Genomic DNA, 15,925 nt, shown 5'->3' on the forward strand with positions numbered 1-15,925 from the left:
GTAGGCATGACACATTTGATGGCTGTCTACAAATAAATAAATAAAAAGTCCTGGTTCTGGATCTTCCCTGCCTCCCTTCCTTCCAGCACGCCCTGCAATACAGCCAGCCCCTCCAGCAGCATAATGTAGGTGTTGGCTCCCAGAGCAGCAAGGCAAAGATCTCCTCTGTACCACTGCTTTTACAGAAATAGCCCATCTTCTCACTGATGGTCTCGTTTAGGCTTCTTTGAGACTGTTTCGTAAACAGTTAGAAGTTCCTAACAGTCATTTTAAAGCTACCACATTAATACCGTAAAAACAGAATAATGAAGTTACCGAAATTAAGGTGCGTAGTAAAAGATTGGAAGCATTTCGATTGACTCTCAACAGCTCTCAACACAGCGACGCCTCAGCCGGTAGCTCGCCTAGGTATCAGCGCTAAAAGTACAAACTACGGTAAACCAGCTGAAAGAGCTAACATTGTTTACCCGAAGGGGGAACCGTTTTTTTCGAAATATATATATAGATATGTAAAAATCGTGTGTGGAGCTTTAGAGTGGATATTTTTTTTAAAAACATAGATAAAAATGATTATACAGGATTATATAGTTTAGTTAAATGTTGTGAAATATTTGATTTATCTATGTCACCCAATATTTTAAATAAATTGAAAGAAAACAAAAACATCAGTGTCTTCAATTTTATGTTTCCAGCGCTTAATGTCAGGACTTATTCACATATGACGGTAGTATAAAATGTCTAATAGTGACCTACATCGTAGTTTCTTTAGGTTTCATTTATTTTCATTAGAATTGTTATGGTTAAGTTTTGGAAATAGGAGACAACACTAATCTGGCATGAATCAACATGTAAGTCTAACGATTGTCAACACTGTTTAATTGACGGGTGATTATGAGGAAATGCAATTCAAAAACCACAAAGGGATTGACTATGAAGCCAAAGATGTCACTGAAACTAAAAGCTATGCAACCTGACATAAACATGAACCAGACAAACCTGAAGTTGTTGCATACATGTTCAGCTTTTTTTTTATATGTGTCCATATGAACATTATTGTTTTGTACTTTAACTGTATTGTGGCATATATATGTATGTATAATTCATCCAATGAATCTATATTCTTTTGTTTGTTCTCACCGACTGTCATATTTGTAGAACTTCCCTTTACATTTATGGAGGTGGAATGCACCAGCAACTTGTTTCACTGGACAAAGGAGGGAATGTGCCAGGACACTAAGCCAAGAAACTGACAAAGTGACAACTGATATCATTTACCACGGTTTGGTTTTGGTCAATGAAATTCTTTTCAACTTATCTGAATAGTGTTGCAATGAGTGACGTCATTAGCCCTTCAGTATAAAGGCCTTGTTAGATGTAGACCATCACATAACATGTAAGGTTTGCAATATCACAGGCGTGAAGTGGACTAAATTCATAGACACTGAAATAGTTTTAAACATCGAAAGCAGATAGAAAGGGAAATTTAGAACTTCTCATCTCATTTCTTTTTAATTTCGGTGAGTACATTTTTAAGTCAATACATAGATTTCTGTACAATTTTACACTGTGCGTGTGTGAGAAAGAGAGAGAACGAGAGAAGGTATGCATGTTTCTGTTTAATAATTGTATGTTTATATATTTTATGTTTAGTACCAATGCATCTTAATAATAACCTCTGCTCTACTTTTAGGAAATGTTCATGCTTTTCATTGCATTAGACATTATGTGTCTATATATTTAAAATTCCTTCCTTCATTTATGACAAATGCATTTCTCTTCTTTTCTTAGTATTGTAAATAATGCACTGCTTTAGTTACAAACACAAGCTTCCTATAATCAAATTCTGATTGTAGATGTTTAAAAATTGTGTTATATTTTATCCTTTGTATCAAAGAATAAAATCTACATGGTTCAAGGTGAGGATTGTTATGAGGTGGACGAATAATGATTTATCGCTGTTTTTGGATGAAAAATGTAACATTTCCATTTGAATGTTGTTTTAAAAAACTTAAATTACTGCTGTATTAAATACTGAAATTTGAAGGTGGAATACTGAGCGCAACTTAAACAGTAATTATAGTGAAAACTGTTGCAAAATCACTTTCAACATGCTGCCTCTGTGACTAAGTCCCTGTATTGTTCAATTTATAGACATTCAAAAGAAAAAGGATGGATGTCGGACGGATCATATCAATTTTCCTGATTATAATTGGTAAGCTGAGTGATGTTAAGCAGATTGCCTGCACTTCATCGAATGTTTCTTTCACAACACACAAATCAGTCTAGCATCAGCTATGAATAAAAATGAGTTATCGTAGGTAGTCTGTGCTTTCTTAATCCTTTTGAATGTTATATTTTATAATAGCTGCAGCACCTACGACTGCACAAATCACGACAGCAGCACCAACAACTGCAGCACCGACTACTGCTGCACCTACAACTGCAGCACCGACTACTGCTGCACCTACAACAGCAGCACCGCTACTGCTGCACCTACAACAGCAGCACCTACAACAGCTGCAGCTACAACTGCTGCAGCTACAACAGCAGCACCTACGACAGCTGCACCTACAACTGCTGCACCTACAACTGCGGCACCTACAACAGCAGCACCGACAACTGCTGCACCGACTACTGCTGCACCTACAACAGCTGCACCTACAACTGCTGCACCTACAACAGCTGCACCTACAACAGCTGCACTACAACTGCTGCACCTACAACAGCAGCACCGCACTGCTGCTACAACAGCTGCACCTACAACAGCAGCACCGACTACAGCTGCACCGACAACTGCTGCACCTACAACAGTTGCACCTACAACTGCTGCACCTACAACAGCTGCACCGACTACTGCTGCACCTACAACTGCCGCACCTACAACAGCTGCACCTACAACAGCAGCACCGACTACAGCTGCACCGACTACTGCTGCACCTACAACAGCAGCACCGACTACTGCTGCACCTACAACAGCAGCACCGACTACTGCTGCACCGACTACTGCTGCACCTACAACAGCAGCACCAACTACAGCTGCACCTACAACTGCCGCACCTACAACAGCAGCACCAACTACAGCTGCACCTACAACTGCTGCACCTACAACAGCAGCGCCTACGACAGCTGCACCTACAACTGCTGCACCTACAACAGCAGCACCAACTACAGCTGCACCTACAACTGCTGCACCTACAACAGCAGCGCCTACGACAGCTGCACCTACAACTGCTGCACCTACAACAGCAGCAGCGACTACAGCTGCACCTACAACTGCTGCACCGACTACTGCTGCACTGACTACTGCTGCACCTACAACAGCAGCACCAACTACAGCTGCACCTACAACTGCCGCACCTACGACAGCTGCACCTACAACTCCTGCACCTACAACAGCAGCGCCTACGACAGCTGCACCGACTACTGCTGCACCGACTACTGCTGCACCTACAACAGCAGCACCAACTACAGCTGCACCTACAACTGCCGCACCTACGACAGCTGCACCTACAACTGCTGCACCTACAACAGCAGCGCCTACGACAGCTGCACCGACTACTGCTGCACCTACAACTGCCACACCTACAACAGCTGCACCGACTACTGCTGCACCTACAACTGCCGCACCTACAACAGCTGCACCTACAACAGCAGCACCGACTACAGCTGCACCGACTACTGCTGCACCTACAACAGTTGCAGCTACAACTGCTGCACCTACAACTGCTGCACCTACAACAGCAGCACCGACTACAGCTGCACCTACAACAGCAGCACCGACTACAGCTGCACCTACAACTGCCGCACCTACGACAGCTGCACCTACAACTGCTGCACCTACAACAGCAGCACCGACTACAGCTGCACCTACAACTGCCGCACCTACAACAGCTGCACCTACAACAGCTGCACCGACTACTGCTGCACCTACAACTGCAGCACCGACTACAGCTGCACCGACTACTACTGCACCTACGACAGCTGCACCTACAACAGCTGCACCGACTACTGCTGCACCTACGACAGCTGCACCTACAACAGCTGCACCTACAACAGCAGCACCGACTACTGCTGCACCGACTACTGCTGCACCTACAACAGCAGCACCAACTACAGCTGCACCTACAACTGCCGCACCTACGACAGCTGCACCTACAACTGCTGCACCTACAACAGCAGCACCGACTACAGCTGCACCTACAACTGCTGCACCTACAACAGCAGCACCTACGACAGCTGCACCTACAACAACTGCTGCACCTACAACTGCTGCACCTACAACAGCAGCACCGACTACAGCTGCACCGACTACTGCTGCACCTACAACAGTTGCAGCTACAACTGCTGCACCTACAACAGCAGCACCGACTACTGCTGCACCTACAACTGCTGCACCTACAACAGCTGCACCTACAACTGCCGCACCTACAACAGCTGCACCTACAACTGCTGCACCTACAACAGCAGCACCGACTACAGCTGCACCGACTACTGCTGCACCTACAACAGTTGCAGCTACAACTGCTACACCTACAACAGCAGCAGCGACTACAGCTGCACCTACAACTGCCGCACCTACGACAGCTGCACCTACAACTGCTGCACCTACAACAGCAGCACCGACTACAGCTGCACCTACAACTGCCGCACCTACAACAGCAGCGCCTACGACAGCTGCACCTACAACAGCTGCACCTACAACAGCAGCACCTACAACTGCTGCACCTACAACTGCTGCACCTACAACAGCTGCACCGACTACTGCTGCACCTACAACTGCTGCACCTACAACTGCTGCACCTACAACAGCTGCACCGACTACTGCTGCACCTACAACTGCCGCACCTACAACAGCTGCACCTACAACTGCTGCACCTACAACAGCAGCACCGACTACAGCTGCACCGACTACTGCTGCACCTACAACAGTTGCAGCTACAACTGCTGCACCTACAACTGCTGCACCTACAACAGCTGCACCGACCACTGCTGCACCTACAACTGCCGCACCTACAACAGCTGCACCTACAACTGCTGCACCTACAACAGCAGCACCGACTACAGCTGCACCGACTACTGCTGCACCTACAACAGTTGCACCTACAACAGCAGCACCGACTACAGCTGCACCTACAACTGCCGCACCTACAACAGCAGCACCGACTACTGCTGCACCTACAACAGCAGCAGCGACTACAGCTGCACCTACAACTGCAGCACCTACGACAGCTGCACCTACAACAGCTGCACCGACTACTGCTGCACCTACGACAGCTGCACCTACGACAGCTGCACCTACAACTGCTGCACCTACAACAGCAGCAGCGACTACAGCTGCACCTACAACTGCTGCACCTACAACTGCTGCACCTACAACAGCAGCACCAACTACTGCTGCACCTACAACAGCAGCAGCGACTACAGCTGCACCTACAACTGCAGCACCTACGACAGCTGCACCTACAACAGCTGCACCAACTACTGCTGCACCTACGACAGCTGCACCTACGACAGCTGCACCTACAACTGCTGCACCTACAACAGCAGCACCGACTACAGCTGCACCTACAACTGCCGCACCTACAACAGCAGCGCCTACGACAGCTGCACCTACAACAGCTGCACCTACAACAGCTGCACCGACTACTGCTGCACCTACAACTGCCGCACCTACAACAGCTGCACCTACAACTGCTGCACCTACAACAGCAGCACCGACTACTACTGCACCTACGACAGCTGCACCTACAACAGCTGCACCGACTACTGCTGCACCTACGACAGCTGCACCTACAACTGCTGCACCTACAACAGCTGCACCGACCACTGCTGCACCTACAACTGCCGCACCTACAACAGCTGCACCTACAACTGCTGCACCTACAACAGCAGCACCGACTACAGCTGCACCGACTACTGCTGCACCTACAACAGTTGCACCTACAACAGCAGCACCGACTACAGCTGCACCTACAACTGCCGCACCTACAACAGCAGCACCGACTACTGCTGCACCTACAACAGCAGCAGCGACTACAGCTGCACCTACAACTGCAGCACCTACGACAGCTGCACCTACAACAGCTGCACCGACTACTGCTGCACCTACGACAGCTGCACCTACGACAGCTGCACCTACAACTGCTGCACCTACAACAGCAGCAGCGACTACAGCTGCACCTACAACTGCTGCACCTACAACTGCTGCACCTACAACAGCAGCACCAACTACTGCTGCACCTACAACAGCAGCAGCGACTACAGCTGCACCTACAACTGCAGCACCTACGACAGCTGCACCTACAACAGCTGCACCGACTACTGCTGCACCTACGACAGCTGCACCTACGACAGCTGCACCTACAACTGCTGCACCTACAACAGCAGCACCGACTACAGCTGCACCTACAACTGCCGCACCTACAACAGCAGCGCCTACGACAGCTGCACCTACAACAGCTGCACCTACAACAGCTGCACCGACTACTGCTGCACCTACAACTGCCGCACCTACAACAGCTGCACCTACAACTGCTGCACCTACAACAGCAGCACCGACTACTACTGCACCTACGACAGCTGCACCTACAACAGCTGCACCGACTACTGCTGCACCTACGACAGCTGCACCTACAACAGCTGCACCTACAACAGCAGCACCGACTACTGCTGCACCGACTACTGCTGCACCTACAACAGCAGCACCAACTACAGCTGCACCTACAACTGCCGCACCTACGACAGCTGCACCTACAACAGCAGCACCGACTACTGCTGCACCTACGACAGCTGCACCTACAACAGCTGCACCTACAACAGCAGCACCGACTACTGCTGCACCTACAACAGCAGCACCAACTACAGCTGCACCTACAACTGCCGCACCTACGACAGCTGCACCTAGCTGCACCTACAACAGCAGCACCGACTACTGCTGCACCTACGACAGCTGCACCTACAACAGCTGCACCTACAACAGCAGCACCGACTACTGCTGCACCTACAACAGCAGCACCAACTACAGCTGCACCTACAACTGCCGCACCTACGACAGCTGCACCTACAACAGCAGCACCGACTACTGCTGCACCGACTACTGCTGCACCTACAACTGCTGCACCTACAACAGCCGCAGCTACGACTTCAACACCTACAACAGCAATAACAACCACTGAATCTCCCCAAACTGTTGTGGCCCTCTCAGCAACCCTTGAAGAACCATTTGTAGAACAATTAAATGATAGAAACAGCCAGCAATTCAAGAATCTTGAGGCAACAGTTGTAGCTGTGGTTAGTACTCACTCTGATTATTTGTCTGTGTATTACTTTTGCAGTTCTTCATTTAATTTGGAGAATACTGTATTTTTAATTTCTTCATATTTTATATTTTCTTTATTCCCACAGTGTGATTTGATCTACAGCACCAGATTTGGCTTTCTTTTCATCCGCACCTTTATCATTGTGTTCAGGTACCATTGAAATGTCAAGGGTCCTACTCACTTCATTCACAATGTTTAAACTTAATAATGTCACACAAAAAATAATATTACACATATGGATAAGTTTTTAATGTTAATAAAATTTGATAATTATATGTTCTTTTATCATCATGCAGACCAGCTACGGGCCGCAACCGAATGACTAATACTGAAGCAGAGGTCGGGATTGAATTCAATCGAACTGCTTCCGCTGGACCAATCCCACAGTCTGATGCTGTTGCAGCAGTCTTAGTAGACGCTGTGTCTAACCCCAACAGTACCTTCAACCTCACTATTGATGCTGCTTCAATCACTGTAGTTAGTAAGTAAACACTAGGTCTCCATTTCACTCCAATGGTTGTTAAGCAGAGACATATACCCAATGTGATTTGTAATGTATCTATCAAAGTCTATGAGTGAGTATATTAATTGTCCATGGATGATTTTCTGATATAACTGACACTACTATCAAAGTTACTATGGATCCTGCTCCTGATCCTTTTATCACAAATTGCTGGGTTGACAAAGAGCATACACAATCATAATTACCATGAAGTCCACTGGGACATTAGCAGGACTTCTTGAGCTGTGACTTACCAAAAATAAACTCATGTTGTCATTTTTATTTTTGTTTAAAAGAAGGCCCTCTGGCTACCATTATTTATTTTTCATCTTTATTTGTTTTTCACAGAAACGACAACTGCATCTCCCACTTTAAATATTACAACTACTGCAATCTCAACTGCTGCAAGTACAACAATTATTCCTGCCACCAGTGCTGCAACCACAGCTCCCAGTGCTGCAACCACAGCTCCCAGTGCTGCAACTACAGCTGCTAGTGCTACAACTACAACTCCTACAACCACCACATCTACTACCACTGCTGAGACAGTCATAGCAAGGCGTGTGACTTTCAGATCTGTTGGAGAGACATTTACAAGTGACCTGCAGAATCCGTCATCTGCAGCGTTTAAAAACCGAGCCTCATTGACAAAGACGACAGTAAGTTATAGATTGTTTCTCATTTCATAACGGACAAAAAAAAGGGGTGATAACTTTTCAAAGACAAAACTATTTCAATCATCTTTCCATATACAGTTAATAGAAAAAAATGGAATAATGTTACTACTTGCAGTAAGTGCCAAAGAAATACCATAATTAAAGACAATGCAATTCAAGCAATTTAATTTAAGACAATGCACAAGTAATAAAAACACAAGCAAATAAAATAATTGTACTTACAAATTTTGCTTGTATTCCTGCAGCTTGAACCTTTCTACAGGAGAGCATTTCCTTCATTCCGCACCATAACAGTGCTTTTGTTCAGGTAATTTGTTTATGTTATGAAGATAGAATCTTAAGAGCACTGATCATGAATTTATAGGAATAAAACAATATTTTTTGCAGTAATGGATCAATCGTCACACACATGGATGTTGGATTTTCATCCACATCTGTTCCTAATGGCACTGAGACTGGAAATGTTTTGGTCGGAGCAGCTTCAAGCATCACAGCCTTCGACATTGACACCGCCTCCATTTCTGTGGATGGCACACGTAAGCAATATTGAATAATACCTCATAAAATGTTTTGAATATTACAGATTTTTTGGTTCTTTGTTAAAGCAATGTCTTGTTTCCTTTTCTCAACTATTACAGAGGTTTCAAGTGGAGTAAGCCACAAGATCAGTCTCATCACTGCATCCTTCCTGGTGCTGTTGTCATGGCTACTGTCAAGCCCGCAATAGCATCATTGCTGATTACCGTTTTAATAGGCATTATTGCATGACTGCCATCAGTGGTATGAAAAATGACTTCTTGATTCTTTAAGAAGAAGCCTTGTATCAGATTAATTTACTATCAAATTAAATGTTTCATTGACTGCACATATTAATGACAGTTAGGTATGTCTTTCGATCTATACGCGTTTCTGGGTGGGAATGTCAAGGATCCTTGACCGATCAGAATGACATAAACAAGAGTAATAAATCCAACAAAATACCATGAATCCCTGAGATGTCAAAAAGCAATGTGTTCTATGCTTTTTGTTTGTCATGACAAAACGTAAACAAGTAAAAGTAGACAATTAAAATCAGCCACCCTGGAAAGTAAAACCGCCAAAACACGCTTACCATTGTCTGAATGCAGTTTTAGCTCCAGATATCACATTGGACTTTTTGTGAAGTTAGTCTTTTCCGTCTTCTTCTGTCGTCTCAAAATGCACGTCAAATTAATGTTTAGGTTTCACTCCATACCATAGCATTACATACAATTTCAATAATTCCATAAAATTAGTCCTAACCCCATAGCAATATCAGAGAGCATAATTAATTGAAGGAACAACACTGCGGCTCACCATGAGCTGTGTATCCCAGCCCTAAACCAATACATAGGCCGAGAGTTTTATCCTCATGATGGCATATATGTCAAAACATTGCACTGTCAAGTTTCTTATTTATACAAGGTGTATTTATGTATTCAGGCATGGATGTATTCTGTGAGATTTCTTGTTGTTTGTATAATTTTGTCAGAAACTTTACAATGATCAGAATACAAAATCTTTGAAGAATTAAAACTGTCTCTCGTGTCATGTTTTGCAATTTTGGTGGGAAAAGAGAAAGTGTATCAGGGAATGTTTAATGTCTACCAATGAGCTTCAGCTTTTTCTGTGTTAGTGAATCCAGGTTTGTTAAGAAAGAGAACTGGGAGGGGTTCAAAGTTAACTTAGTCTTTGAGATTCTTCTATCTATTCAAACACCACCAAACAGCCCGTGAGACACATTATTATTAAATCACCTTAAAGTAAACACCAGCAACAATAATTCTTCCTTTTCTGCAATAGTCAGATATGTTGTTAAAGACTTAAGGCAACCACATTTAGATAATCTTTACCATAAATCTTCTTAGAAACTTGCCATTCACTTATTATTTCCAAAATTCTCCATTTTAAATTTGGCAAAGAAGCCACTTCTATTATCTTAGAGGCAACGCCTAAACACACTTTATAGGAGCAAAGAATGTTGCAGCGGTCAATAAAGAAGAAATGAAGGTGCAGATGACTTTGTAATTGTAAACTTTCAAACCAAAAAAGACCTTTTCGTAAGACAACAAAGTCCATGGGCTAGAATTGTAGTGTACAACAAATCAAGTCCTTACAATCTTGACTGATATTTTTGAACAGGGACTACATCTGCCCAAGAAACAGTAACCACAGGCCTATACTCAACTGCACCAGTTCCTTCTACCCTCAAAACAGCCTTAAAACTATTCAAAACGCATATCCATACGCAATATCTAAGTCTGATAACACTAGCTAATGGTTATGCCAACCAAGGAAGGCTGTAGCTGAGACTATGGAGTTTTAGCAAACTGGTGGAATTCTACAGTCAAATATATCACGCATGGGATGATGATTTAAGTATTTTTCTTTCATTAAATACAATTTATTGACATATTTTTGAAACAGCATCTAGAGCTTTGTGTTGGAAATGCTATTTTTCCGAAATACAATTCATTATTTGAATCCATAAAATATGAACAATCCAAATAATGTTTAGTATTTGGAGACCATGGAATTCTAAAATCCTGGCTTTAGCCCTTTTTATAGTGTATTGAACAAGGGTGCTTTATTGCTTATGAATTCAGCTTTTTATCATTGAGATGACGAAATTAACGTTTCTTTACAAAATGATGTCTTGCTTTCTGTGGTCACCTTCAATCTAGGTTAGATTGTTTGTCCAAGGCTCTGGAATGAATATTGAAATGACTTTATTTATATTAAAATGCAGAAAATCCCAATTAATTTGGGAGTTGATCGATTTTGATTATCTTTAAGTCATTAAGGTCTCAGGAAGGAGGCCACGAACGTTCTGGTTCTGTGCTTAAATTTGAAAATATATATTTTTTTTTTTTTTTTTTTAGGTATTATTATTTACTTGTGATTTGTTTTTTATTTGTTTTATATGTGAATATTTGTATTTGTCTGTCTATTTGTTGAAAAATTTGAAAAGCCAATAAATATATTTCTAAAAAAAAAAAAAAAAAAAAAAAAAAAAAAAATTTGAAAATATATTTCTTTACTTTGCCTTATAGTGCCAGCTTTTTGGTTACTTTGTTTAAAACTTTTGTCTGGTTAAATAAAGCATCTTAAGTAGTCACAATTTGCTCTAGGAGCTTGTGATGGGCCTTTTTAACACATTTTTTTTTTCCATTTTCGAGATTAAAAATAATCATTAGATCTAGTTGCAGCCTTATGAATTAGTTCATTAATAATAATGCCTTTGAAGACCTTATCAAGTTTTATTATGATAATGCTACTGGGTTGCTCATCTCGATCTCTTGTTTCACTGCTCTCTCTGTAACATTTACAGAAAAAAAAAAAAAAAAAAAATGAAAAGAGGAAAAAAAGCTTTCCTGACTGAGAAAAAGGTTTTTTTTTTACTGCTCATCAGCGGCACCGGAAGAGGAAAACGCAGGGATTAGAGTAGCATCTCTATCATCCCGGCTGCTGCACACTGCCGTCCAAAACAAACCCCATGCAATTAGCATTTCCATGCTGGAATAACGACCTATAATACAGCCGCTTTACTGGGAGTACTGGGATACTGGGTTGTTGTTGTTGTGACCACCATCTGTGGATGTGGGACATGGGGACAGATGGAGCATCCGAGCCGGCCTGCAGGGACACCGACTATTAGGACAACACTGGAGATGAGTACTGCTCAATAAAACACCCAAAAAAAAGGTGTTTTTTTTTTTCTTTCTTTATTTTTGCTGACTGGACGATGCCAGAGTGATTGGATGCGAGTGTTTGACAGAAAAGCAATCCAGGTTGACCAAATAGATGCGTCGACCTTAATCCCTTTAGGATTTGTCTCTGGCTCAGTGAACAATGGTCGACAACCGCTACGCCACAGCTCTGGTCATCGCCTGTGTGCTGAGCATACTGGCCACCGTGTATCTGTCGGTGGCTGTGGGGACGCAGCACTGGTACCAGTACAGCAGTCCCACCGTGCGAGGGGAGGCCAACGTGTCCGAGCTGCACACCATGTATGAGGAGTTCATGGACGGGGAGTTTGATGAGAAAACATACAGCGACACGTTATTCCGCCTGAACGGGACCGTGGGCCTGTGGTGGAGGTGTGTGCTGGTTCCTGCCAACCAGCACTGGAACAAAGAGACAGGTATGCCAGCCGACCTAACCTGCTTCATCACACTTGTACATCTTATCCAAAAGATGAGTCAAGAGCTCAGTTGTCTTCAGGTCAGGGCATAGTTGCTGTCATAACTGTGAGCCACACCTTGTCTCAGGTACATGTCACCAGGTGTGGCTCATTCTCCGGATGAATTGTATGTGCCACTCCATGCCTCTCATGTATCATTATAATTATAATCATTACATAACAAGTGGCATTATTATAGTAAGAAAACAAACCAAAATATACCCGTCTTCTTTGGAAAAAATATTGGGGGTCCTCTGAGGTAAAATAGTTTATTGGAGGTGGTAAGCCACCCCAGATCCTGTCAGATCTGTCTCATTACATTACATTACATTACATTACATTACAGTCATTTAGCAGACGCTTTTATCCAAAGCGACTTACAGGAAGTGTATTCAACATAGGTATTCAAGAGAACTACTAGTCACCAGAAGTCATAAGTGCATCTCCTTTCTTAAACAAGCATCTTAAAGCATAAGCCAGAGCAAAAGTATAGTGCAGAGGCAAGTTACTACGAAAACAATAATTGCAACAGACTAATCCGAATATAGTAAGTGCTACAAACTACTGCGAATAGGATAAGTGCAGTAAACAAATACAAATTCAATAAGTGCAGCGAACTGATACAAATACAGTAAGTGCAACAACTAATACGAGTGCAATAAGTGCTACGAGGAAGGCTCAGGGTAGTACTTCTCATGATCAAGGCAGAGTTATCAACGGGTCAAAGCAGACAACTGCCCCGAAAGCCTCAGGTTTACTCCATATCACTCCTGTCTACACAATCTGGTCGACTGCAGAATTTTGGGGAAATTTGCACCACCGGCGTACAAGATCAACAATGAACAGTCCTCTGTTTTGTGGCCCTGGTCTGCAAATCATACAGAACATAGAAATGATCTGTTATCATCACAATCAGAATAAGCTTTTTTGGCCATGAATGCGTATACATGGAAGGATTTTGATTCCGGTTTTGTCGTTGATCTGAACCTACATACACAGAAAAAGAGCTATAAACAAAAAACAAGTACAAAAAAGTAAAACAAAGGTATCAGAAAGCAATGAAATAATTAGTAATTTGTCATCTTGTGTCCTTAAATAGTTAATGCATGGGAGTTTCTTCTTATCCAAGCTAAATGTGAATTACTTAATTATTAACAAGTTATTTTCAATATAAAACCATTCCTGCGTCTCTGTAAATTGGCTTTATTTTTCTGCTGCAGTATGTCAACAAAAGTTAGAAAATACACAATAGTATTAATGTATATGTGACTCGAAGTATATTGTAAATGCTCAGTCACAGCACTGTCAATAAACTCTTTCAGATTCCAAGATGATGTTGGAGTGTCGAAGCTTCACTCCGTCTCAGCAGTTCACTCCCAAGTACAAAGAGCCGGGCAACCACAACAGTGGAGAGGACATGCTGCGCACCTGTAAGTTCAGTCACAACGCCCTTATTAATACTTCCTAAAACTTTATTACAATCATCATATACGTACAGGTACATGGATGAAAATTTGACCACATCGACCGCATTTCACCCATACTAAGAATTTAGGAACAGTGGGTTTAATAATATAAAAAAAACTAGACCAAGCCTCTTCTCTGCATAGTGCATTAATTATGACCAATATGTGATGTTGAACAATACATTTCTCCCAATAAGGGCTGGTTCCTCTGCCGTACATAAGGTGAATAAATGAAGACATAAGAGACTCATTCCTTTCTGTGTCTGTGTGCATGTCTGTATAGATTTGTGGAGGAGCCAGTTTCTGCTGCCACTGGTTTCCTTGAGTCTGGTGGTGTTGGCAGGCCTGACTGGTTTCTGTGCCTGCCTCTGCAGAAGCCTCACCCCCACACTTGGCATTGGAGTTCTTCACCTGCTGGCTGGTAAGACAGGTTTAGCCGCAGAAAACCCTGTACAAGTAACTTGCAGACTGCTTCTTATTAATCACCCAAATGGTTAATTAGTTTTATTGTTACAGTTATTTGTGCTGGAACTGATTTCCAAGGAATTGGTCTTGAAGTTCTAGTTACAGGGACTCCTGTTTGAGTCCAAGTATCCTTAAAGTAATATTGGCTACAAAAAAAGCCTTTTGAGAATTTAACACATCCAAAACAGAATTAATTTAGTTTTATTCTAAATGATACATTCAGGCATTAACATACAGCAAATCAAAACTGAAGGATGCAGGTAATTTCCCTTAATTAGTTTGAACACACCTGCTAAAAGAGCAAACACGGTTTATTCCTAAAGGGTTTTTTTTTTTAGGATAAAGAGGAAACAAGACTACGGGCCAATGCCATTTCTTATTTTCACCCCTCCCTTTTCAACTTGCCCCTCTGGACAGTTACAGAGTTACAAGGGGTAGTGGTTGGAATCTTCTGGGCTCCGTAATGTCAAATTCCATAACTAGACAATAAAGTTGTGTGCACAGACTAGACAGTATGTTGCAATTGACATGTTTACCTGGTGCATCTGCAGCAAGGGTGCTCTGGACACACCCTGAGTTTGTTTGTCTGGCGCCGCAGCAAGAGAAAAAACCTGATACACATCCACAAGATTATTATGACTGTATGATTGTTCTGTGATTACAAAAAGAATTGCATCCCTTTTTTTAACTTAAGTGGCATCTATTTATTCATGGCCATTAGTGTTGATGTTTATAATTTGTTTACTCAATGATTTGTTTTCTGTTTTTTAAACATTTTGACAGATTTTGTAGGCTTTGGCAGGAAAGATCAGTTTTTTCACCATTTTGTGTTTTGTTTTGTCGCCCTAACATGCTCTTATAAATTGTTTTTTTGGGGCAGATGCTTTAATAATATGCTTTTATTAATAATAAGAGTTTTTTTGTTTTATTGCAAAAAAACTAAAAAGAATAAACCCTGATTTTGTGCCCTGCAGGCCTCTGTACCTTAGCCACAGTGTGCTGCTACCTGGCTGGGATGGACCTGCTCCACAGGGTGTCCATGCTGCCTGATAAGGTGGACGGCTCTCTGGGCTGGTCCCTCTACTTGGCCCTCATTTCCTCGCCACTCCACATGATGGCCGCTGCGCTGCTAGTGTGGGCGGCACGCAGTCACAGTCAGAACTACTACCGCATGAGCGCCTACCGGGTGGCTTAGACTAAAGTAAATGTACGCCCTCCTCTGTCACCAAGGTGCATCTTAATATGATCTCAGAGCAACGTGATGTGGGTTAATCTGTACGTTTTGCCCTCTGATG

At 43.0% G+C, this 15,925-nt stretch overlaps 2 protein-coding genes across 2 annotated transcripts in view; both read left to right on the top strand.

Annotated features, from left to right (window-relative positions):
* LOC129093176 (uncharacterized) overlaps positions 1-9,225 on the top strand; it is a 42,138-nt gene extending 32,913 nt beyond the window's left edge. The window contains exons 6-11 of the mRNA XM_054601094.1: positions 7,405-7,469; positions 7,616-7,800; positions 8,170-8,480; positions 8,744-8,805; positions 8,886-9,034; positions 9,137-9,225. Coding sequence (XP_054457069.1) covers positions 7,405-7,469; positions 7,616-7,800; positions 8,170-8,480; positions 8,744-8,805; positions 8,886-9,034; positions 9,137-9,225 — 861 coding nt within the window. The remainder of the gene's footprint in view (positions 1-7,404; positions 7,470-7,615; positions 7,801-8,169; positions 8,481-8,743; positions 8,806-8,885; positions 9,035-9,136) is intronic.
* Positions 9,226-12,361: 3,136 nt separating this feature from the next.
* On the top strand, positions 12,362-15,839 carry LOC129093665 (claudin domain-containing protein 1-like). Its single transcript, XM_054601751.1, has 4 exons — positions 12,362-12,660; positions 14,022-14,129; positions 14,449-14,586; positions 15,605-15,839. The coding sequence occupies exons 1-4, from the start codon at positions 12,369-12,371 to the stop codon at positions 15,823-15,825; spliced, it is 759 nt and encodes a 252-aa protein (XP_054457726.1). The 5' UTR covers positions 12,362-12,368; the 3' UTR covers positions 15,826-15,839.
* Positions 15,840-15,925: the final 86 nt, after the last annotated feature.

The sequence above is a fragment of the Anoplopoma fimbria genome, chromosome 7 (assembly GCF_027596085.1).
Source record: "Anoplopoma fimbria isolate UVic2021 breed Golden Eagle Sablefish chromosome 7, Afim_UVic_2022, whole genome shotgun sequence".
NCBI classification, from domain to species: domain Eukaryota; kingdom Metazoa; phylum Chordata; class Actinopteri; order Perciformes; family Anoplopomatidae; genus Anoplopoma; species Anoplopoma fimbria.

Bases quoted from the DNA above. Each gene is read 5' to 3' on its own strand.
- LOC129093665 (XM_054601751.1), top strand. From the start codon at position 12,369: ATGGTCGACAACCGCTACGCCACAGCTCTGGTCATCGCCTGTGTGCTG. The intron at 12,661-14,021 runs GTATGCCAGCCG...AAACTCTTTCAG, and splicing joins GCACTGGAACAAAGAGACAG to ATTCCAAGATGATGTTGGAG. The intron at 14,587-15,604 runs GTAAGACAGGTT...TGTGCCCTGCAG, and splicing joins AGTTCTTCACCTGCTGGCTG to GCCTCTGTACCTTAGCCACA.